The sequence below is a fragment of the Oryctolagus cuniculus genome, chromosome 11 (genome assembly GCF_964237555.1).
Source record: "Oryctolagus cuniculus chromosome 11, mOryCun1.1, whole genome shotgun sequence".
NCBI classification, from domain to species: Eukaryota; Metazoa; Chordata; class Mammalia; order Lagomorpha; family Leporidae; genus Oryctolagus; species Oryctolagus cuniculus.
This window is the reverse complement of record NC_091442.1, coordinates 9,534,693-9,559,225: the sequence shown is the minus strand read 5'-3', so window position 1 is coordinate 9,559,225 and position 24,533 is coordinate 9,534,693. Positions and strand designations below refer to the sequence as shown.

Below are 24,533 nucleotides of genomic sequence, written 5' to 3'. Positions count from 1 at the left end.
CTTGCTGAGCCTCGCTGGGGAGCCTGGGGATGGGCGGGAACATAGTGCGGGGCCGCCTCCCACCGGAGCGCTGCCTTCCCTCTACCGAGGCTTCACGAGACCTTGGGAGCTGGAATGAGGGCTACGGGCAGAGCCACTGCCCCGCGAGGCGCCTTCTCAGCACCCGGAGCCGCTGCCATGGGAGGTGCCTTCTCAGCACCCCGGAGACGCTGCCCCGCGAGGCGCCTTCTCAGCACCCCGGAGGCTCCTAGCCCTTCACTCCCCCATCCACCTCCTCCGTGACACCTTAGAGTTCCTTCTTTCTTTTTTATTTATTTGAAAAGCAAAGTGACACAGAAAGAGAGGAAGAGAGAGACAGAAGGAAGTCTTCCATCCGCTGGGTCACCCCCAAATGCCCACAGCACCTGGGGCTGGACCAGGGCACAGCCAGGAACCTGGAAGTCCATCCGGGTCTCCCACAGGGGTGGTGCAGACTCAAGTCTTTGAGCCGCCATCACTCGCTGCCTCCCAGGCTGCACACGAGCAGGAAGGCGGCTGCAAGCAGAGGAGCTGGGACCTGAGCCAGGCGCTCTGGGGGATGCTGGCATCTCACGAGGAGGCCATACGCTGCCCACCCCGTGACATGCTGGTGCCCGGGTGCCCTACGTGTCTGCGTGTGACACTGCATACGTCATACCTGGAGAGAACAGGATACTCACACCCCAACCAAGACCCATTCTGGCTCCCTTGGTGGCAGGAGCCACTCACCCCCACGGCAAAGCAGCAGGGTCCAGCCACGAAGGCTACACCACAGCCCTGCCCGAGAACCCACGGCTCCCCAGGGGAGCTGGTGGCTGGGGAACGGCTCCCCACAGTGGGGGGAGGGGTCCACCTGTAATCTGAGCACCGCTGAGCCCCCTGACAGCCTGGGAGCCAAGCACCCCCCCTCGGCTAATGCAGCTGAACCGGAACTGCTTCCGTGGGGTGGGGTGGGGGGGACGAAGCTTTGCTAAAGCGAACAGGGCTCTCTGCTGCCTCCCCGCCTGGAAACGTCTGTGCTCAGAGAAGCCCGAGTTTGCCCTGGGCTGGGACCCAGAGTCCTGCAAGACACTCACACGCTGGGCGCTTGGGCAGCCGGGCACCAACGGGAACTGGGGCTCGCAGCAGTAGCAGGGGGTCGGCACTCAGGGGTGGGGGTCAGCAGAGAGCGATGTGGCCACGCCCAAGTGAGGGGTCCCCCGGAGGAGAACAGCCAGGCTCAGCAGGCCCAGCTGTGGGCAGAGGAACGAGAGCCCCTCCCCCTCTCCTTTTCCTCTGGCCGGGTGGGGGTGGGGCCTGGAGCAGCAGACTTTATCCTGAGAGGTACAGGGTGCCTAGGAGGAGCCGGGTCAGCAGCAGCCAGAGGCAGCCTGGCAGGCAGGGTGCTTCGCCACGGCCTGTGCATCCCCCCGCTGTCTCGACTGCACGCTGGCGACCACCTCCTGAACAGAGCGGTCGGCAGTGTGACGGAGCAGCCGACCAGGCTACGGCCAGCTCCGCTGAGTTTCTGGGGCTCTGTTTTAGGTCCCCCTGCAGGACCGCTCCAGGCTCCTGGCTCCGGCCTGGCCCAGCCCTGGGCCGCTGCAGCTGTTTAGGGAGTGACCCAGCAGACGGAAATCCATCTCTCTCTCTCTATCTCTGTCTCTCTCTCTCTGCCCGTCACTGCCTTTCAAATAAATAAAATAAATCCTGGAATGTTTTGAGTTATGAACTCTTCCTAGCCCCCATCAGCCTGAGGCGGGGGATGGGACCCCGACCCCACACGCGCTCTGCTGCAGAGGCCGGGGGCGTCACATGCGTTTCCCACTTAGGACATTCTGGGTCACGGCGGGTCTAGGGGACACAGGCCCACCTCAGGCCGAGGGGCATCTGCTGGGACCACGCCTGCCACCCTCAGCCCTCTGTACTGCCCGGGGACCACGGTAAGGAGGTGGGGGTAGGCCGGCACTGCAGCACAGGGAGCTAAGTGCCACCTGCAACACTGGCATCCCGCATCTGAGCACGAGTTCGAGTCCTCGCTGCTCCACTTCTGGTCCAGCTCCCCGCTAATGCGCCTGGGAAAGCAGCAGAGCACGGCCCAGGTGCTTAGACCCTGCATCCACACAGAGGACCCCGATGGCGCTCCTGGCCCCTGGCTTCGGCCTGGCCCAGCCTTGGCTGTTGTGACCAGGTGGGAAGTGAACCAGCGGATGGAAGACCTGTGTCTCTGTTGCTCTGCTTTTCAGAGCAATAAATAAAACTCCTAACAGAGAAAGAAAACGGGGGCGTTCAGTGCCCAAGACCGCTGGACAGGAGCCCGGGCGCGAGCGTCGGGGAGGCTGCCTTCCCGCCCAGGGGCGGGGCTTCCACGCAGGGCCTTACCGATGAACTCATGGAGGAACACGAGGGAGGCGATGTAGCAGGCCAGGCTGAGCAGCTCGGCCACCGTCATGAGCCAGTGCCAGGTCTGGATGGTGAGCGCCACCATGAGCAGCTCGGTGAGGATGAGCGAGGTGAAGGAGATGGCCACGATGTGCACGAACTCCGACTCGAACAGCAACAGCGCCCCATACATGATGGTGCTCCCTGCGGATGCACGGAGGCGTGACCCGCGGCCGCGCCACCGCAGCCCGCACGGACACACGAGGGCCACCGCTCATCACCGGCGAGCCGCACGTGATGGCGGGGGGAGGCCTGGGTCTGACCTCCCGGGAGAGTTGATGACAGGCAAGGGGGAGGGGAGAAGACATTAAGGAGGCAGGGGCGGGGCTGACTGGCAGGTGTGGATGGGAGAAATCGACACGTAACCGTCACTGAAAACGTGACAGACGGCCAGTCACCAGGGAGGCCTTGGAAGCAGGTGAATCCCTGGAGGCCGGAGTGGAAGCGGCTGCTGGGGGCGGGGAGGGCACCGGGTGTGGAATTCTGGGTGCGCAGGGTGAGCAGCACGGGTGCAGGTGACCACACTGCTGCCAGACGCTTCACAGCGGCCACACGGTGGACACACCTGTGCCGGGAGTGGAGGGGGCGTGGACGGAGCCCACCACGCCCCTGCGTCATGGGGCCGAGCTGAGAATGGCTCGTGGGAGCCAGGGGCACAGCAGCCCAAGGAGGCACTTAGGGGAGCACCCGGGGCCCTGTTAGGGTGACAGCCACCTTTCAGAAGAGGGTTGGGGAGGGGCTGCGGGGACCACTATGGTCAACTGCTGTCCACCTGCAAGCAGGGGCTGCATTTTTTAACCAGATGCCTGCAACACACTTTGATAGACTTCTTAAAAACACCAACAAAAAAATATTGGTGACAATTTAACTTCCGCCAATAAATTCAACGCTCCCTCAACTTTTTAGACACAAAGCCCATCAGTGAATAGCATTAGGAATGACGCCAAGTCCAGGTTTAGTTGCAAATTACATATGTGCACCTGTCTGGAGATGCAGAGATGTGCCAACGCGCACATTATGAAACGGGCATAGAAACAGAAATATTGCACAGAGTGAGGAAAAATAAACACGGTCGCTCTGGCAGCAAGCCAGATCAGGTCACCTGACACATCACCTCGGTGGAGCCCACCGCGCGACCTCACTCGGGGACAGCCCGGAGACGCCCCGGGAGCCACCCCTCTTGCTCCACGGATTCCACAGGTTTCAGTTAGGCCAGGATGAGGAGCCCTGACCCCAAACGCTCGGGACCGGAAGTGCTCTCCACCTGTGACTTTTCCAGACTTGGGAGATGATGAGATGCCGTGGGGACAGGACCCAATGCCAAACCCGAAATCCACTTAGGTTTCCCAGCCCTCCTCCCCGCCATGCACGCACACACACTGACGGCGACTTCAGACCGAAGCCTAGCTCGCCTGTGTCTTGGCGGCAGCCTGGCCCGTGAGGCCAGGTGCACAGTGTCCCACTGTGCCATCCCAGTGCGGCTCGGGTTCGGATTTCTGGCGTCAGAGTTTAGATTTGTGGGACAGGGATGCCCAGTGTGCGTCAGCTACCCTCACTAAGTGGACAGCATCCCTGCCTGAGTCCCTGCTTCTGCGGGACACCGGGACACGCTGCCACCCTCCTGATGCTGGGGCCCACTCCAGGTTCCTTGGCTCACGGGCTCTGGGGGAAGGGACGCCCACGATGGCAGGTGGCTTCGCCCGTCCTTACCTTGATAGATGCTGATCAGAACCCAGATTAAGAAAGTCTTGTAAGACAGCGGCCGCCCCTAAACGAGACACAGAGGAGCAGAGCAGGTGACCGTGTGCCACTTACGGGGTCCACGGCCACCTTCCTGTCCCCGGCCCGCTGACTGCGCGAGGCAGCTACTTGCCCTGACCCCCGTGGTGGCGCACACGCGTGACTACGCCGTGGAAACTAGGGGTACTGTTTTTGAAGGGAACTGCCATTAGATGGGAATAAATCTGCCCTCGAATAAAATAAGCAGTAACAGAGAACAGTGTAGGAGCAGATGTAAGCGGCAGCCGCAAGGCGGGACTGGACTCTCGGGGGCTTTAAAGAGCCGTCCCTCGGCTGCTTCCCGCTCACGTGACAGCAGTTTGATGCTCTACGTGTGCATGTATTGTGGTTTTAACTCAGGACACGGGGCCTGGCGCTGTTGTGCAGCAGGTTAACCAAACACTTGCAACGCCAGCATCCCGTGTGAGCACTGGTTCGCATCCCGGCTGTTCCACTTCCCATCCAGCTTCCTGCTAGTGGCCTGGGAAAAGCCATGGAAGGCGGCCCGAGTCCTTGGTCCCCCGCCACCCACACGGGATGCCTGGATAAGGCTCTGGCTTTGGCCATCTGAGGAGTGAACCAGTGGATGCGAGGTCTCTCTAGTCTCTGTAACTCTTTCAGAAAAATAAATCTTTCCAAAAAAAAAAAAATTACAAACTCCCACACCTTCTCCCATAATAAGAAAGTCACCAGTTTTGCATGAGACAAGGAGAAGGGGGGAGAGGAGGGGAGGGGAGGAAGAGGGGAGGAGAAGAGGGGGATGGGAGGGGATGGGGGATGGGGTGGGGAAGAGGGAGGATGGGTGGAGGGCAGGGCAGGGCAGGGCAGGGCGGGGGCCAGCGGCGGCCGCTGTCAAACCTTGAGGAGGTCCTTGTAGAGCTCGGGGTAGAGCATGGCTACGTCGGACTTGACGTCCTTGTCCAGGACAAGGGAGAACACGGGAAACATGGTGTAAATGGTGGAGTACCTGCGACACGGGAAACATGGTGTAAATGGTGGAGTACTGTGACAGGACATCGCCGGGGTCAGCCAGCCCCGGGCTCGGGGCTATCCGCCCGCCGGCCTCAGGAGCCCAGCTCCCGCTCCCTCCTCCACTGACTGTTGGCGGGGCGCTTGGCACGTGCCAGGGCCGGCTTCTTGCCCCAGAGGCTCGGGCAAAAAACAGGCAGAAACAGCCTGAGAGCGCCCGTGCGGCCGTGAGTGCTCCCCAGCAAGTGAGCAAGCTCTCACGCACGGACACCGCCGAGGAGGACACTCGGCTGCATTTCAGAGAGGGTGGCCGAGGAGCAGGCCACGGGCAGCAGGCGGCAGCCCAGGCAGCAGGCACAGCCAGTGCCAAGGCCCTGGGGGTGGGGGTGGCCGTCACACCCAACAGAAAGGAGGCCTGGCTGGCCAGGGCTGAGGGCGGCGGTGAAGAGGAGGACCCAGAGGGAAGACGGGGCCGGATCACGGCAGGTCGCAGGAGGCACTGCCTGGGAGCCCTGACTACATTCCGGCATGTTCCCTCACTCTGCAAGGACCCAGCTGAGGACTCTGCGTTTGCATGAGAAGCAGCAGCACTCACTGGGAAGCTTCACCCTGGGACAGCTGGGCTGTAGGGCGTCTGCCTGTGCACACGGCCCACGACAGCAGGTGCTGTCTGCACACGGCCCGTGAGAGCAGGCTCTGTCTGCCTGTGCACACAGCCCATGAGAGCAGGCTCTGCCTGTGCACACGGCCCACAAGAGCAGGCTCTGTCTGTGCACACGGCCCACGAGAGCAGGCTCTGTCTGTGCACACGGCCCACGACAGCAGGCTCTGTCTGTGCACACGGCCCGCAAGAGCAGGCTCTGTCTGTCTGTGCACACAGCCCCTGAGAGTAGGCTCTGTCTGTGCACACGGCCTGTGACAGCGAGCTCTGGCCTCCCGTGAGCACTGACGGCAGGGCGTTCTGCAGGGCTCAGCAGTGGCCGAGAGGGCGTCTTCAGACCCTTCCCTCTTCCGAGGACCCTGGTGGCATCATGAACCCCTGTCTTGCTCTCGCGGTGGCAACACCTCCAGCCTAGCGTGGAGAACTCTGGACCACATGGTGCAAATCCACCCCCCGCCCCCCGCGTCCCCTGGGGCCCTGAGTGTCGCTCCCCCTCTTCGTGGAGGAACGACACCAAACCCTGCCTAGGCTTCATATCCGAGTCACGGCACCATTATGTCGCTCCCCCTCTTCGTGGAGGAACGACACAGGACCCTGCGCTGTTCTTTCGTCTGCTCGGCCCTCCCCGGGTTTGCTGCTGGTTCTTCCCGGGTTGGCTACTATCCCTTCCACCTCCGTGGAAGGGCAGTTCCCCCTGGCCGCATTCCCCACTTCCGCAGGGGAGCGGCACACCGCCGGCCGGTTCTCTCGGGGGCTGCACGGGTTCCCTTAGATGTTCCCCATAGATGTTCCTGGTGCATGCCGTCTCTCTCCTCCTTTATAGTCCTCCTCCGCCAATCCTAACTCGGCTGCCCACACGCCGAGTACGCTGCTCTCCAATCAGGAGCAAGTCCTACAGTTTATTGGTTGAACTGGAGGCAGCTGTGCGGAAGCTGTTTACTTCTCTCCCAGCGCCATATTGTGGGAGAGCAGATGCATAGAATAAGTCCTAATTCCAGTAACTCAGTCCAGTCCGGTTGCTCCCCACACCTGAGGGTCCCCGCGCAGGGTCTCTGCTCTCACGGCGGCACTCGCGAGCAGTCCTGTCAAACGCTCCCGCCTTGCCCGGCTTCCTTACCCGATGATGAGGAATCCTTGGTAGAGGGGGACGGAGGCGAAGTAGAACACGGAGGAGAAGACGGCCTGTGCCGGGAGAGAGGAGGGCGTCAGCAGGAGCCCGGCCGGAGCCCCGGCAGCCCGCGGGGAGACAGCGGCCGGCACCCCCTGCCCCGCACCCCGCTGCCAGCATGCTGTGACCAGTGCTCCCTGGGCGCCAGCGCCTGTCATTCTCACAGCACCCTGGACAGGATCGATGCCATCATCGCCCCCATTACGCAGATGAGGAAACAGGCCCTGCAAGGCAGGCATCCCGCCCCAGAGTGCTCAGCTCACGGGTGACACCTGGGGAACCCAGCTCCGCATCCACGTGACAGCCCCAGGCTCTGCATGTGACCTCAGCAGAGCTCCAGAACAGTCCACGAGACCGAGACCTGACGTCACCCAGGTGCCACGAGAGGGGAACCTGAGCCGGCACTCGGCCTGCGGACCCCCAGAGCCCACACTCCTAACGTGCGCCGGTGAGCGGGCGGCACCCGATGGAAACAGACGTGGCATGGCGGCCTCCGGTCTCCACGCCAGGTTCTCGGCGGGGACAGCAGCGGCGCTGTCCCTTCTTGCGTTACTGTAGCCGTATCTGGGGACACGTCTGCAGGAGCACGTGACAGACAGGCCACCCTTGCAGGGGGACAGTGGCAGCAAGGACACGGACCGGCCCTCCCTGAAGATCCGCCTCTGGATTTGGAAACACCAGGGCCAGCAGCGGAGGGCAGCCCGGGGATCCGGTGAGGCTCCCTGCCCTCTGCCAGCTCCTCCTCGGGTGCCCACGGGTGGGCGGGAGCTCGGACGTCTCCACGCTCGTTTCTATTCTGTGAAACCAAAGCGATGGGGCCGGCGCTCTGGCGGAGTGGACTAAGCCTCTGCCTGCGGCACCAGCATCCCATGTGGGCGCCAGTGCAAGTCCCGGCTGCTCCACTTCCAATCCCGCTCTCTGCTATGGCCTGGGAAAGCAGTAGAAGATGGCCTGGGTCCTTGGACTCCTGCATCCATGTGGGAGACCTGGAAGAAGCTCCTGGCTCCTGGCTTTGAACTGGCCCAGTTCTGTCCTTGTGGCCACTTGGGGAGTGAACCAGCGGATGGAAGGCCTGTCAGTCTGTAACTTTGCCTTTCAAATAAAATCTTAAACAAACAAACAAAACAAAGCGAGGCCAGGCACAAGCATCACCGAAAGCCTGTTCCTGCTGGCCGGAGCCACCGCCCCGTCCCCTGTAGTGGACACAGTGGGCAGATGTCACCTGGCACACGGCCACGAGCAGCCTGGGGCCTGACTGGCAGCAATGGCAGCACCAGGAAAGCCACCTCTGCAGCACAGGACTCCCCACCCAGGCTGCACCGTGGCACAGGAGGGAATCTACAAACGTCAAAACCCTGGAGGCGGGGCCGGTGCTGTGCCGCAGTAGGTTAATCCTCCGCCGGCAGTGCCAGCATCCCATATGGGCGCCGGTTCGAAACCCGGCTGCTCCTCTTCCAACCCAGCTCTCTGCTATGGCCTGGGAAAGCAGTGGAAGATGGCTCAAGTCCTTGGGCCCCTGCACCTGCGCAGGAGACCTGGAGGAAGCTCCTGGCTCCTGTCTTCAGATTGGCACAGCTCTGGCCATTGCGGCCATTTGGGGAGTGAACCAGCAGATGAAGACCTCTCCTTTTTTTTTTTTTTTTTTTTTTGACAGGCAGAGTGGACAGTGAGAGAGAGAGAGACAGAGAGAAAGGTCTTCCTTTTGCCGTTGGTTCACCCTCCAATGGCCGCCACGGCTGGCGCACTGCGGCCGGCGCACCGCGCTGATCTGAAGCCAGGAGCCAGGTGCTTCTCCTGGTCTCCCATGGGGTGCAGGGCCCAAGCACTTGGGCCATCCTCCACTGCACTCCCTGGCCACAGCAGAGAGCTGGCCTGGAAGAGGGGCAACCGGGACAGAATCCGGCGCCCCGACCAGGACTAGAACCTGGTGTGCCAGCGCCACAAGGCGGAGGATTAGCCTAGTGAGCCGCGGCGCCGGCTTCTCTCTCTTTCTCTCAATGTCTATAACTCATCTCTCTCAAATAAATAAAATCTTTAAAAAAACAAAAAGCCCTGGAGAACTGCTTTTGTTTCCATATAAAACACATCAGGAGCTCCTTCCTGACGCTGACGGTAAATCCTGCATCCCAACAGCAGCACCCGGGACGGGGAGCGCTGTGCACAGCGCGGTAAGCTGCCACTTGGGGTGCGTGCACCCTGTTTCGAGTAGCCGCGCCTCTACTCCCACCCCAGCTCCCCGGGAGGCAGCAGATGATGCCTTGAGTCCTGGGCCCCTCCCATCCATGGAGCTCCGGGCTCCTGGCTCAGCCTGGCCCAGCCCTGCCTGCTGCAGGCATTTGGCCTTTGAGGAGCCAGCGGGTAGAAGGTGTCTGTCACTCTTTCAAGGATATGTAAATAAACAAACATTAAAAAAATTAACTTTCCCTAGAAGAAGAGCACTGGGGGAAAACTGGAACAGTGTGCCCGAGTCTACCCGGGCCTGGGGCAGCTCCATCGGGGGCTTGCTCCCCACGGCCATTTCAGCACAGCAGAGAGGGGACGCGGAGAGGGGGACGTGGGTGGATGGGGAGGGACGCAGGCGGCCACGGCACCGGCACCGAGAGCAAGGCCTCTCCCTCCAGTGCTCTCCCGAGCCCTGCAGAGGTCGGCTCCCGGCTGATCCTCTCCCAGTCACTGAAACCACAGCAGGCCCCAGTTCAATCGACGAATTAGCATAAATTAAACATACAGATGTGGGCTAAGGAACTGTGCCAGCTATTTGGCTTTGGATGATTTTGATGGAAATCGCTCTAAGGTCCCTCCACTCACAAATACAATAGATTCTGAAACATAAAACCGCCCCAAGGGCTCGGAGGAGGCCTGGGGGGGCCCTCCGTGGGGTTGTCCAGCTGGCCTGCCTTTCACCTGCGACTCTCACAGTAGGGGGGGGGGGCCTGAAGCTCTGATGCTCAGAGAACACGGTTTTTCCAAGTGGTCGTGGCTGAGGACGACGTGGATCTTCTCCCCACACTGCAGGTGGAAAGACTGAGTTCTGGGGTGGGGAAGTGACCCGCTCCGAGTCCTCAGGGGTCCAATAAGGAGGAGACGCAGGTTCCAGGACCCATCTTGCCCAAGCCCTCACCGCTTCCCCGGGGGTGCTGGCACCTCGGGGCCCGGCAGGAAAGTCCAGCAATAGCTTTTCAGCACCCGGAGGGTTTCCCTTCCCTGCCTCTGGCCTCCTGCCTAACACTCACTCAATTGCGACAGCCTGATGACAGATTCTGGGTAAGCCGGCGAGAGGGGAGGTGGGAGAACATCTCGCTCGCTCTAGAACCCCTGGTGGAAGAGCAGGATGCCCACAGACGTTCATCTCCAGCGTACTAACAGTCCGCCACAGAGCTCAGCGCCCAGCCAGGCCTGCAGGGGGCCGTGAGCCATGAGCCGACCGTGGGAGGGCTTTGGAGGAGGGGACGCTGGTTATGACGGGGAGCACGGGGCCCAGCAGACCAAACCCCCGGGGGACACTGCACAAGCTCTCACCTGAACCAGCCTCAGCCTCCCCATCTGTAAGATGGGCTCAGGCTACCGTGAGACTCGCAGGGACACAGCCCAACGCCCTGGGTGTGGGAAGTACGCCAGACGGTTACCCCTATGAGCCCTCTCCCATGTGTGTGAGAACCAGGCTGGTGTAGGCACTGGGCATCTAACTCTGCCTTGCTCACTCAGGCAAGCCAGCTGTAACTACTCAGTCTCAGTCACAACTCTCATCACCCCCCCACACACGCACACACACACACACACACACACTCCACACCAAGCACCCTAATGCTCACATCAACTCCATACACCCCTCCCTGCCAACAAGAAGGGGGCTGGGGCACCCAGAGGGACAGCGACTTCCCCAAGGGCTCTCAGCTGAAGGTGGCCAGGGTGGGTATCTAAACCGGCTGGGGTAGGGTAACAACTCAGAGCATATTCTGATTCCAGGCCTCGTCCATGATAACCCGAAAGCCGGGTGCACCTGTGCTGCGGGCCGCTGCCCACCCGCCTGCCTGTGAGTGCAGTCCGTACACCTGTGCACACTGCCCGCTGCCCACCCGCCTGTGAGTGCAGTCCGTGCACCTGTGCACACTGCCCGCTGCCCACCCGCCTGCCTGTGAGTGCAGTCTGTGCACCTGTGCTGCGGCCCGCTGCCCACCCACCTGCCTGTGAGTGCAGTCTGTGCACCTGTGCTGCGGCCCGCTGCCCACCCGCCTGCCTGTGAGTGCAGTTCTGTGCACCCGTGCTGCGGCCCGCTGCTCACCCACCTGCCTGTGACTGCAGTTCCGTGCACCTGTGCACACTGCCCGCTGCCCACCCGCCTGCCTGTGAGTGCAGTCCGTGCACCTGTGCACACTGCCCGCTGCCCACCCGCCTGCCTGTGAGTGCAGTCCGTGCACCCGTGCACACTGCCCGCTGCCCACCCGCCTGCCTGTGAGTGCAGTCCGTACACCTGTGCACACTGCCCGCTGCCCACCCGCCTGCCTGTGAGTGCAGTCCGTGCACCTGTGCACACTGCCCGCTGCCCACCCGCCTGCATGGTGTAGCCACACGCACCTGTGCACACTGCCCGCTGCCCACCCACCTGCATGGTGCTGATACAAAGGCTTCTGTGGATCACGAACTGGCTGAGGGCAGCTGAGCGCTTGTAGCTGTTCCGGCCGTGCACCATGAGTAAGCGGCCAAGGTGCCTGAACTGAGTGATGGAGAAGTCTGCAGCCAGCGAAGCCTGTTTTCCTTCCTGCGATTCAACAGAATTGGGCGCCGTCAGAAGAACGAGCAGCCAGGGCAAACACGCTTTCCTTTAATTGGAAAGTAAGACACCGTGAGGAGGCCTTTGAAGAACGTCAGTAAAGAGAATCTTTGGTTTCAAGTTGTGTGCAGTTGGTGGTCCAAGTCAAGATCTGATTAAAAAAGAGGAATTTATTTAAATAAAAAACATTCTACATCATGGTTACAATTGGGAGGTAAATGAGTGTGGTATTAAGCCCCAGGGGTTCAGCCATCCCATAATGCGTATCAGAATTAAAGAATTGTGCAAAATCAAAGAGTTGATGTATAACATTCAGGTCTCCTAACAGTTAAAAAAAATGCCTCTGACAACACTCAGTGGAATGTTCCGGGATGTTCAGCTCTGCACTGGTCCCAGCGGGACGAAGTTACGGTGCAACTGTGCGATGGATTCCCCCCTTGGAAAAGGTACACAGTGGAGGCCGACAGCGGACAGACGGGCAGCAGGAAGAACACAAATCCCGCTGCCCGGGTCCCCACTCCACAGAGTCTGAGTCAAACCCGCCCGCGCAGCAGGCCCGCGACCGTCTACAACTGTCTGGAAGGCTCCAGAAACGCTAAAGTCACGAACAACGACCCCGCCCAGCCCCGCCCCGCCCTGCCCCGCCTGCTGGAGAAACGTGTTTCACATTAAAGATGAAAGAGACACAGAAACACTAATGAACGCAGCTTGTGGCCTGGAGCTCTTTGTAACTCTGAAGACATCCTGGGGACAACCAGGGAAATGTGACTGCGCAGTCCATGGAACCACCGCGTCAGCGTCACCGCTGGGGAGGTGACACTGCTCCACTGCTGATGACGAGAACAAGAGCTCCAGGCTGCAGGGTTTTGTTGTTGTTGTTGTTTAGATTTATGATTTAGAGGCACACTGTGGTGCAGTGGGTCAATGCCCTGGCCTGGAGCACCGGCATCCCATATGGGCACCGGTTCAAGACCTGGCTGCTCCACTTCCGATCCAGCTCTCTGCTGTGGCTGGGAAAGCAGTAGATGATGGCCCAAGTGCTTGGGCACCTGTGTGGGAGACCTGGAAGAAGCTCCTGGCTCCTGGCTTTGGATTGGTGCAGCTCCGGCCGTTGTGGCCAACTGGGGAGTGAACCAGCAGATGGAAGACTTCTCTCTCTCTCTCACTCTCTGTCTCTCTGTAGCAAAGTAAAGTCACAGAGAGGGTAGGAAGTGACGGCTGTGGGCAGGTGCTGGGGCACGGCAGGTGAAGACAGCACTGGGGCGCCCCCATCCTGCGTCGAGGGACTGGCCCAAGTCCCATCTCTGCGTCCTATCCAGCTTCCTGCCAATGCGTCCCGGAAGGCAGCAGAGGACGGCTCGAGTGCTTGGGCCCCTGCTACTGGCAAGGGAGACCCAGATGGAGCTCCTGGCTCCCAGTCCTGGCCTGGCCCAGCCCCAGGCGTCGCAGGCCTTTGGGGAGTGAGCCAGTAGATGGAAGACCTCTCCCTCTGTGTGAAGCAGAGGAGACCAGACCTTTCTCAAACCTGAAGGGATGACTGTGTGCCCTGATGCAGACAGGAAGTCACGAGGCACTGGCGCGAGGGGACACGCGACACGGGGCAGAGATGGCGCTTCATTTACAATTCACACGCGGAAATCGTGTGTGCCCGTGTAGGACACGTGTATAGAACACACACAGCACACACACACACACACACACACACAGCCGAGGCCCCGGGAGAGCGGCTGCGTTCCAAGCTCGACGTGGCTGACCTGCGAGGACGCACCGTATTTCCATGCGGCTTTAATTTTCCACCGTGAGCGCTTTTCTACTCTGAAAGAGCAATCGGAATGCAATATCCTAATAGAACGGAAAAAATTTTTTCAAGATTTATTTGAAAGGCCGAGTTATAGAGAAAGAGGGAGACACAGACACAGAGAGGTCTTCCATCTGCTGGTTCACTCCCCAGATGGCCGCAACGGCTGGGGTTGGGTCAGGCCAAAGCCAGGAGCTCCATCCGGGTCCCCCACCTCGGTGGCAGGGCCCAAGGACTTGGGCCGTCCTCTTATGCTTTCCCAGGCGCCTTAGCGTGCAACTGAATGGAAAGCAAAGCAGCTGGGACTTGAGATGCCAGCGTTGCAGGCGGCAACCTGACCCCCAGTGCCGCACGCCAGCCCCAGCGCCGCACGCAGCCCCTGGGGGAGATGTTCTAATCCTACAGAGAACCTGGCGGAGAATCCTCTTAAACTCAGGTGTCCTGCACGGCTCCGTCCAGGGTCCATGCACACTTCACACGGAACACCTCGCCCGACAGCCACGTCACGCGGCAGCTTTACAACACCGCCGTCTGGCCGGAGGACCAGACGGCCAGAAAGGGCAAGGACACAGGAAAACACCAGGGACTGGCCGGATTCTCGGAGATGGGCTACGCTGGTGCTGAGGCAGAGCCTCGTACTGCTACCGCACACGCAGCTGTAGCACACGCGAGACCAACCGTCTTTAAAGATCAAAAAAATTAGAGCGCGCACAGTACATTATTAGGAGGCAAGCACGCAGCTGACAAGGAAGGAGAGAGGGAAAAGTCACTTTAGAATGCACAGACTTGGGGTCGGCACTGTGGCGTAGCAGGTAAAGCTGCCTTCCGTATGGGCACTGGTTCGAGTCCCGGCTGCTCCACTTCTGATCCACCCCCCTGTGGATAAGCAGCGGACTGTAGCCCAAGTACTTGGGCCCCTGCCCCCCAAGTGGGAAACCCCAAGGAAGCTCCAGGCTCCTGACCTCAACCTGGCCCAGCCCCAGCTGTTGCAGCCATTTTGGGAGTGAACCAGCAGATGGCAGACCTCTCTCATTCTGACTTTCAAATAAATAAGTAAATAAATCTTTAAAACAATACACATGGGGCCAGCGCCGTGGCTCACTAGGTTAATCCTCTGCCTGCAGCGCTGGCATCCCATATGGACGCCGGATTCTGTCCCAGTTGCTCCTCTTCCAGTCCAGCTCTCTGCTGTGACCTGGAAGTGCAGTGGAGGATGGCCTGGGTGCTTCGGCCCTGCACCAGCATGGGAGACCAGGAGGAGGCACCTGGCTCCTGGCTTCGGATTGGCTCGGGTCATAGCGGCCATTTGGGGAGTCAACCAACAGAAGGAAGACCTTTCTCTCTGTCTCTCTCTCTCTGTTTATAACTCTACCTGTCAAATTAAAAATTAAAATAAAACACACACACACAGATTTTGCAAGTTGCAGCTAGACACAGTGCTGTGGCATGGCAGGTTAAGCTGCTGTCTGCGATGTCGGCGTCTCACGTGAGCATGGGTTCAAGTCCTGGCCACTTCACTGCCAATGCAGCTTGTTGCTAATGTGCCCGGGAAGACAGTGCAAGACGTCCCAAGTACCCGGGCACCCGGCACATACGTGGCCTAGGACGGTTTCCTCCTGGCCCAGTCCTGGCTGTTGCAGCCATTTGGGGAGCAAACCAGATGTCTCCCCCGACCCCGTCACTCTTTCAAATAAACAAACAGAAACTGCAGCTGCCAGGGCCTCCCAGGGAGGAGGGAACTGGGCCACATTCTCCCACCCGCCAACGTGGGCACACCCAGGACACTGGGGGCTTCCGCGGACCCTGCTGAGCACAGTGCATTTGCTGTACGCAAGGCGACAGAAAATCGAAAGAAACAGGTTTTGCCAGTGAATAGTCAGCGTCCGTCTGTCCGCGAGCCACAGGGGACAGGTCCGGGACTCCTGGGTGATAGGACACCGTGATGCCCAGGGTAATTCTCCGGGAACCCCAGGAGCTCCACGGCCAAGTCCACGGCCAAGTGGGGGAAGGGGAGGACGGGAGGGGCCGAGCAGCGGGAAGGAGCTCACCTTGCCTTCCACGCCCACGCCGCAGTCGGACTCCTGAATCATGCTGACGTCATTGCCTCCGTCACCTGCGGGCGGGCAGAGGGGAGGCGGCTGTCCCGTGGGGCCTCCCGTGCAGCAGTGCCCAGGCCCTGCCCTTCCGTGGGGCGGTGGTGGCACTGGGGCTGCGTCTACACAGCCTTCACCAAGGCCGCCCAGCACAGCCTGCTCTGGGCAGGCACCGTGCACGGCGGCAAGGGTGTTTCAAGTGGGACCCCGTTCAGCCCTGTGAGCCCCCAGGAGGAAAGCGGTAGCATGGCTCTCGTGCTACGGATGAGCAAACCAAGGCTCAGACAGGGGAGGAAGGCGGGGGAGGCAGCGGGGGAGGGGGTAGCAGAGGTCTTGGAACGCAGGCCCCGGGGCTCAGGGTGGGGTCTGAACCCCTCTTCCCGCCCCCAGCAGAGGAGGAGGGGCCCTCACACCTCCTGACCTGCTCCCTAAAGGGAAATTAACACAAACGGGATCGGGATCAGGAACGGCTGACGTTCATAGGGAGCCGCCTCGGGGTTCGCAACCGGACGACTGGCAGCCGATCTAGCTAGCCTGTCCTAGAACCCAGGGCACCGCGGGCCGGGGCCAGCAGCGCAGGTGAGCATACCTACTGCACAGGTGAGCTTCCCGGTGCGTTCCTGCAGCAGGCGCACGATCTGGGCCTTCTGGGTGGGGGCGCAGCGGCAGCAGACCACGGCCGGGCACTGGCAGGCCAGCTCCATGAACTCGTACTCATAGTACTTGAGACACACCTGGGGAGGGCGCGGCGGGCCGGCCCTGTCACTGCCCAGCCCCCCACAACCCCGCCCACAGCAAGAGGCTTGTGGGGGCCCCGCCCACTTCCAAGGAACCCCCCCACGACCCCGCCCCACAGTTGAGAGGCTCGCGAGGCCCCGCCCACCTCCAAGGAGCCCCCCCCCACGACCCCGCCCCACAGCGAGAGGCTCGCGGGCCCATGCCCACCTCCAAGGAGCCCCCCCCCACGACCCCGCCCCACAGAGAGAGGCTCGCGGGCCCACGCCCACCTCCAAGGAGTCTCCCGAGATGACGAGAGCACAGTCATGCTTCCTACGGAAGGCGTTCAGCTCCAGGTGGGCCTCTCCGCGGTTGCTCACCTGGAAGGGAACAGGTGAGGAGATGACGGCGCACTGCAGCCTTGCTGGGCTCCGCGGCACCCCCGCTGCAAAGTCAGAGCTGGCAAAAAGCACCCAAATGCAAAACATCCGATGCCCAAACGGACGGCCGTGGCTCCAGCACGAGAGCCAGCCCCAGCAGGCAGAGCGGGCCTTGTGGTCAACCCCAGCCAGAGATGCACGCGGCACAGCAACTACAATTCTTCACCTCTCTGCCTCTCGCGAGACCATGAAGGGGTCTCGTGTGCGGATGCTGAGGTCACAAGTAATTCTAAGTCGGCAAATCCGCAAACACAGGGTCTGCACACAACCCTGCGCTGTCCCAAAAATCGCTGGATTTCCCACAGCTCTTAGGTGCTGAAGGTCAAAGGCAGGAGAGAGGGAGACCCCGAAACGCCTGAGCCCAGGACAGTCCCCCAGGCAGCCACTCCCGACGCGGTCAAGAGCTTGCCACAAGAGCGGCCACTTGCTCGTGGGCCATCCAATTCCCCTCCTTCAAGAAGCTCCCCACGCACTCCCCTTCAGGAGGGCAGACAGCCTGGCATTTGCTTCTTAGCCAAGGCCATGGCCGCGGGAGGTCAGCGACGCCTTGGGAGTCCCGTGCACAGCTGACTTGCATGGGTCGGGGGCAGTGCCTAACTCTCACCAGCTTCTCAAAGTGGACCCTGCTGCGCCCGGATGCGATGAGCACAGCCCTAACCCAGGGCCACGGCAAGGAGCCCCTAACCAGTGGAAGAACCCCTGCACCCGCTCCAGGGTCACCACGTGGTCCTGCCCAAACCAGCCACGTGCCCGGCCTGCCGGACCCCAGGTGCTTAATGTGCGCCTCCCCCACCCCGGTCTCCCGGGTTCCCTGGAGGGGAGGAGGCTACAGGGCAGACCCCAGGGCAGACCCACACCTCCCACGGCCCCACCCAGAGCAGGCTTTACCAGCCGGAACACGTGGATATCCTGGTTTCTGGTCACCAGGTGGGCGTTCTTGGCCGTACACGTGGCCGTCTCCAGCTTGTCGCCAGTCAGCATCCAAACCTGAAACCAAAGAGGCAGGGCAGGGCTGCTGCCTGCACTGGCTGAGCTTCAAGGACACGGGGTGCAGCCGACACGTTCCGGTCACCCCGGCACTCCCGGCGCCTCCCCACACCACAGGACATGCGCCAGTTCCTGGGGCTCGGGGGCCTGAGAGACCACTGCCGGGGCCACGGTGGCGCTTCCAGAAGGAGCCATGGACCTTGTAACCCCTTCTCGGGACTTTTCTTACAGCGACAAAGTCTGAAAGAAGGGAGAGCTGGCGTGGGCTGCGGGGCTGCTCCCGCGAAGGCTGCCCGAGACCATGATGACCGCAGCACCTTCCCCTTCCCGCACGCTCCCCCCACGTCTGGCAGGGAAAGGCAGAAAGAGAAGCGACATCCACGCTGTGTGAACGAGGCATCCGACTCTGGCACGGACCGGTTTTGTGAGAGGCGAAATCCCCAAGAAGGCAGGAGAAAGGGAAACATACAAAACCCGGAGAGAAGTCTTAGAAATGGCCAGAGGCAGGGCCGGGACTGTGGCGTAGTGGGCTAATCTCCACCTGCAGTGCCGGCATCCCATGTGGGTGCCGGTTCAAGTCCCGGCTGCTCCACTTCCAATCCAGCTCTCTGCTATGGCCTGGGAAAGTAGTGGAAGATGGCCAAGTGCTTGGGCCCCTGTGCCCATGTGGGAGACACTCCTGGCTCCTGGTTTCAGATCAGCTCAGCTCCAGCTGTTGTGGCCATCTGGGGAGTGAACCGGTGGATGGAAGACCTCTCTCTCTGTCTCTCCCTCTCTGTCTGTAACTCTGCCTCTCAGAGAAATAAATAAAAATCTTAAAAAAAAAAAAAAAAGGCAAGCAAGAAAAACATGGCCGCTGGCAAAGCTGCAACCCCACAGTGCTGCCGGAACCGGCCTCTGTCGCTGGACCCCTGCCTGCAACCCTCGCCGCGGATGCCTGTGAGCCCGAGGGCCTGCACGCGATGCACACCTTGTGCCCGTGCACCCCCAGGGGCAGGAGCCCTTGCCCAGTGCTCACAGGGACACAGCAGGGGCCCCGGCACCTGCAGGCACTTCCCCGGGGCGCCCCCTCCTGGCGGCTGCAGACACACCGCTGCGCATTTTCGTGGGGCCCCCAGAAGCCAAGCACAAAAGGCTCAGCGGGTGGTGTCAGCCCCGTGGTTGCTGCATGGGCTGGCCACACGGACAGACAGGCAGCTGCTGGCCGGCCACTCAGCTACACTGTGAGGCCCAGCCCGTGCATGCTGGATGCTGTGGGGGGATGAGTGACAGCCGACACACACGGGGTCTGCCCACAGGGGGCTGGGGAGGCGGCAGCCCCTCCTGGAGAGGGCTCTGGGGCCTCGGCTCCGCCCCTGACTGCCACTCAGCTGCAGGGGCACGCGGTGGGGGGGGGGGGGTCGTGGCCGGAGCTCGCCCCGGGCCAGCCCCTACCTTGATGCCGGCATTCCTCAGGGTCTCCAGGGTGGGCCGCACGTCGGCCTGCAGCTGGTCCTCCACGCCGGTCAGGCAGAGCAGCTCCATCTCCATCTCCAGGCTCTCGATCACGGTGGCCACTTTGAGCGAGCGGTCGTGCACACTCAGCTTGGCCTGGACGTAGCGGGCCTGGGCGCACAGCGAGGCGCCACCGCTCAGAGGGGCGGGGTGACCCAGAGGCTGCAGCACACTCTTGCCTCCTCGCCAGCTCATCCACGCCGGCCCTGGGGCTGGACGGACCTGCCTGTGGCTCACTCAACCTCCCCCTCTCTCCATGGAAGGGCAACAGCGCCGGCCGCGCGGGGTCTCAGGGACCAGCACGCCCCAAGATCTCAAATCAGCAGCGGATTCCCCCCAGCACGCCGCCCACTTCGGCACCAACACCCTCGGTCAGCAAGTTCCCCTCATCACAGCCCGGCTCCTGGCTTCGGATCAGCACAGCTCTGGCCATTGCAGCCATTTGGGGAGTGAACCAGCGATGGAAGCTCGCTCGCTCGCTCTCTCTCTCTCTCTCTCTCTCTCTATTCCTCTCTCTCTGTAACTCTTTCAAATAAATAAAATAAATCTTTAATTAGAAAAAGAAATCAGGGCTCGGAGGGGGATCTCCTCCACACTGTCCAGGACATGTGCCGTGTGTCATGAGCGACCCTCAGCCTGGGGTGGAAATGCAAACCAGAGGGCTGCAGGCCCTGCCCTTGGAAGGACCCCATCCTTTAGGGCTTGCAGGGAGGCACAGAGGGTGAAGCCACTGACTGTGACGCCACCATCTCATGTGAGCGCCAGTTCAAGCCCCGGCAGCTCACTTCCAGTCCAGCTCCCTGCCGATGCACTGGGAAAGCAGCAGAAGATGGCCCTAGTGCTCGGGCCCCTGCGCCTGCGTAGGAGACCAGAAGGGAGATCCAGGTTTCTGGCTTCAGCCTAGCCCACTTCTGGTTATTGACACTAGCTGGGGAGTGAACCAACAGATGGAAGTTCGCTCTCTGTCTCTGTCTCCGCCTCTCTCTCCTCTGTAATTCTGGCTTTCAAATTAATAAAAAAAACTTTTAAAAAAGGATTTCATTCTAGAGAGGAGATGCCTAAGATGAGTGTTAAAAAACCTAAGGGGGCCCCAGCACTGTGGTGTAGAGGGTAAAGCCACCGCCTGCTGCGCCGGCATCCCATATGGGCACTGGTTCTAGTCCCGGCTGCTCCACTTCCAATCCAGCTCTCTGCTGTGGCCTGGGAAAGCAGTAGAGGATGGCCCAAGTGCTTGGGCCCCTGCACCCATGTGGGAGACCCGGAGGAAGCTCCTGGCTCCGGATCAGCTCAGCTCTGGCTGTTGTAGCCATCTGGGGAGTGAACCAACAGATGGAAGACCTCTCTCTCTCTCTACCCCTGCCTCTAACTCTTTCAAATAAATAAATCTTTAAAAAGAATAAGCAAGAGTGGTAAGGGCAATAAAGAAGATTAAATGAGATGACAGATGGGGCAGCCTTAGGTGATCCAGGAAAGCTGCTTGGAGGAGGTGGCACTGGCATTTGTGCTGAGACCCAAAGGAGGTGAGGGAGTGGATCACGGAGCTCTGTTAGGGGCAGAGCATTCCAGGCAGAAGACAGCAGGCGCAGCAGCCCCCCACAGCAGGGAGACCGGGCCTTCAGAAAGGACCTGAGGTGGCCAGGGCAGAGCTGGCGGGTGCCCGTGGAGCTGGGCAGGCAGGCCGCAGGACAACTCACCTCGAAGTCCTGGTACTGCTCCTCCGCTAGACACTTCTTGGCCACCACCAGCACCCGCAGCCCTTCCCGGGCCATGTTGCCGCACTGAAAAACAGACGGGCCGGCGGGGATGTGCCGAGGCTCCGCCCCACACGCCCTCCCCCGGCTCCAGGAGAGCCTGGCCACGGAGGTGGCTGCGCGGCGTCCAAGGGCACAGGGATGCCAGGCGGCCAAGCGCTTCCCCTAACGCAGAGTAGCAGCCCAGGGGCTTTCCCCACCGGGTGCAGCAGGCGCCTCCGAACTGAACTCAGCTGCTGGCTCCGGGGAAGCCGGGCGCCCCGCAAACCCACGCTCCTGTTAGGGGTGGCAGAGAGGCGGCCGCTTCCCCGTGTTCCCAGCAAGCAGCCGTGATGCCCGAGCCGCGCACGGCGCAGCTGTGTGGGGCGCACACACCCAGGCCTCCTCCTGCCTGGGTGTCTCCCGCCCGGCCCCTGTGGGTTCCCCAAACTGGAACTCTGTGGTCACGGAACGTAAAACGTGTGCTGCCGGCCCAGGGTCCTCTCCCGGGCGTGCGACAGCCTCTGCGGATGGACGGATGGATGGATGGACGGACGGACAGACAAACGGACGGACAGATGGATGGACAGACGGACGGACGGATGCACGGACGGACAGATGCACTGACGGACAGATGCACGGACGGATGCACGCACGCACATGGAGCCGCGGGGCCGGGGGCTGTGCCCGCGCCGCCGCACTCACCTCTTCGTCCAGCCAGTCGTTGTACTGCACGATGCCCGCCATGACCACGTCGGCCCCCTTCATGTAAAACGTGATCTCTCCCGTGGACTCGTCCTGGGGAGAGAGGCGGGAGCAGTGAGCGAGCGGAAGGAAGCCCCTCCCCCATCCCCCCCCCCAGCACACGCAGAGCACACGGCAGGCGTGGCGGGCTCCGACTTGGCCAGAGATCAAAAGCCAGAGGGGGCCTCGGGCTGGGCAAAGGCCACAGAACCTGCGGAAAATTATTAAATGACAAAAGAGCAGGATCAAAAGGAGCGGGTTTGTTTTTTAAAGGGATTCTTATTCCAGCAGGAACGGACTCCCGCGCTGCAGGAGCCGCACCAGCCGTGCCAGCGGCCCGTGGTGCCCCACGACTGGGGTGGACGCCGACCCCGGCCCAACAACACGGGCTGGACGCTGCCCCGTGCGGCCACTGAGCAGCCTTCCGGGTGTCTGCGTGCTGGATGCCACAGCACCCGCCGGCACCCGACAAAAACGCCTCCCCCCATGTCTGCTTCGTGAGAATCACCGAAAGGTCATTCCAGACCCCGTGCCTCCTGAGGCCTTACCCACGGCCACGTCACCCGGACTTCCAGTCCCCACAGTGCACCAGTGCTACCCCGTGGTGCTAACTCCCTGCACAGCCAACGGCTGCCTGGCCCAGCAGTCGCCAGCTGCATGCGCTTGGGCAAGTTACTCCTCCAAGCCTGTTTCCTCTGATGGAGTGGGCAGGCCAACAACTCGGACCACTTAGGTCGTTGTGGCCGAGACGAGATAACTCGCGTGGAGCGTGTGGCACGAGGCCAGACACCACCAAGGGCCCTGCAGGGCTGCGACTCTGCTGGAATGAGCGCCAAGTTCTCTGCCCTCAGTCCTACTGGACACCAAGAGCGAGTCGTAGCCCAGTGTTCTCAAGGCAGGGGCGGGGCGGGGATGTGGTCCCCCCGGGACATCTGGCATGGTCTGGGGACACTCGATTGTCACAGCGTGGGGTACTGAGTCGACATCCACTAGGCAGAGGCCAGGGACGCCGTGAAACTGTCCACAGGGCCCAGGGTGCAGCCCACATCCAGGGATTCATCTGGCCCCCAACGCCAACCGTGCCAGGGGCGTGGCCCCCAACGCCAACTGTGCCAGGGGCGTGGCCCCCAATGCCAAATGTTCCGGGACAAGCCATCCGAGGGCGCCATCTGCTGCCGCTTCCGCCCCACTCCTCCCTTGATGACTGCAGACACGGGAGGTGGCCGGCAGCAGATGGACGTGGAAACGCAGCACGGTCGGCAGCACCTCGGGCCTAATCCCGGCTACCCTGGGAAGCCCAGGACAAACTCCTACAGAAACTCCCGGCTCAGAGGAGTGGTCTGGTCTCCTCTTCTACAGTGACTTCCGAACGGCCGCTAATCACTGACCATCTCCCCCGACAGCACGCGCTGCTGACTCGCAGAGCGCCCCCCCACCCCGCCCTGTCGTGCGCTCTCCCAGGCGCTCTCGCTCTCTGCTTGCCTGGGACTCGGGCCAAAGACAGCTGTGGGGTCTGAGCATGAAAGCCACCGAGGCCTTTCCCCTTTCCTCTCTCCAGTGCGCAACGAGGTGGCTGTAGGAAGGAACGCCCCCGCCCCGCCCCGGCCCGGCTTCCTTCGCCAAGGAGGGGGCCGGGACGAGCTCTGACTTCTCATCCAATGTAAATACGGCATCCGCTATCTCCTGCCCTGAGTCACTTCCTCCCACCAAGTTCATCACGAGTTTACTTCGCTCCCATCTCACGGCACAGTTGCACGGTAAACGCATAATGATCGGCCGCTGGTGCTGGACTGGGGGGTGGGGGCAGCGCATGGTTCCCAGGTGGCCTGCGTGTGGCACCTGTGCAAAGGCCACTTTTCTCCAAGCGACACGGAACGATCTACACCAACGACCCAACTCCATCATTCCAAGACAGGGTGATGGGAGGCAGTGGGGGCATCTTGCATGCGACAAAAGCCAAACAGCTGGCACGGGCATCCTGGAGCAACACAAGCACAGGGTCCCAGGGGCTGGCTTCCCTAGCCTCAGCTGATTTCTCAAGAGGCAGGGATCAACGCAAGGAGCTGGTGCAAGGAGGGACTCCCTGCTACTGCGCAGGAGCGCACAGGTGTTCAGCAAAGGTCGCTGAGACAGACAGGAGGCGGTAAACCGCAACAGTTGCTAAATCAAGCCAGAGGAGCTCTAACCCTGAGCTAAGGTTTCCTAGCTTGCCTGCAACTAAGTAGCCTCTGACCAGGGTTTCTCCCAGAGTGAACACATGGGCCCGGATCACTCCTGCAGTTTACCTTTGCACTTTCATTTGTCTAAATGCCCTAATTGTGGATTTTTTTTTTTTAAATAACCTGGGAAGGGGGACACACTATATTAAAGGAAAAACAGATGTTTCCGTCCAACAGCGGCCCCTACTGCCAGGCCCAGAGCCCGGTTCTCGTGAAGGGAGGACACAGGGATGCGTGGCTGGGAGGGAGCATCCTTCCACCGCCCACTTATCCTGCAAGGGCTGGTCCTGGAACCACCGGCCATGAGCCAGCTCTCCAATGACCTCAGCGGAGCCCACGTTCCTAGAACTGGGAAAATAAAGGCTGGAACAAACTTGATTCCGGAGGAGATAACGACTCCAATTTCCCAGGCAACAGCCGCCCCGAGGACTGAAGCTGCTGGAAGCAGCTGTGGTCTCACCATGCAGCTCGGGTGGATGAGGGCCGGGGCGCCGCAGCCCGAGAGGCAGCAGTCGAGACAGACA

The 24,533-nt window shown here is 61.2% G+C and overlaps 1 protein-coding gene and 1 long non-coding RNA gene across 6 annotated transcripts in view; one reads left to right on the top strand and one right to left on the bottom strand.

Moving 5' to 3' along the window:
* LOC127487350 (uncharacterized) overlaps positions 1–24,533 on the top strand; it is a 1,183,652-nt gene that overhangs the window by 883,498 nt on the left and 275,621 nt on the right. The gene's annotated exons all lie outside the window — the stretch shown is intronic.
* Positions 1–24,533, bottom strand: part of ATP9A (ATPase phospholipid transporting 9A (putative)) — a 136,820-nt gene that overhangs the window by 4,440 nt on the left and 107,847 nt on the right. For 4 of the 5 annotated variants that reach the window (XM_070051684.1, XM_070051688.1, XM_070051686.1 and 1 more), the window contains exons 16-27: positions 21,752–21,844; positions 21,011–21,094; positions 19,257–19,427; positions 17,724–17,822; positions 16,686–16,775; positions 16,268–16,412; positions 15,634–15,698; positions 11,620–11,775; positions 6,966–7,030; positions 5,077–5,185; positions 4,150–4,207; positions 2,380–2,583 (exon numbers count right to left, since the gene is read on the bottom strand). In XM_070051684.1, coding sequence (XP_069907785.1) covers positions 2,380–2,583; positions 4,150–4,207; positions 5,077–5,185; positions 6,966–7,030; positions 11,620–11,775; positions 15,634–15,698; positions 16,268–16,412; positions 16,686–16,775; positions 17,724–17,822; positions 19,257–19,427; positions 21,011–21,094; positions 21,752–21,844 — 1,339 coding nt within the window. Of the gene's footprint in view, positions 1–2,379; positions 2,584–4,149; positions 4,208–5,076; positions 5,186–6,965; positions 11,329–11,591; positions 11,776–15,633; positions 15,699–16,267; positions 16,413–16,685; positions 16,776–17,723; positions 17,823–19,256; positions 19,428–21,010; positions 21,095–21,751; positions 21,845–24,533 lie in introns of those variants that run through there. The other variant, XM_070051685.1, reaches the window with a different exon arrangement.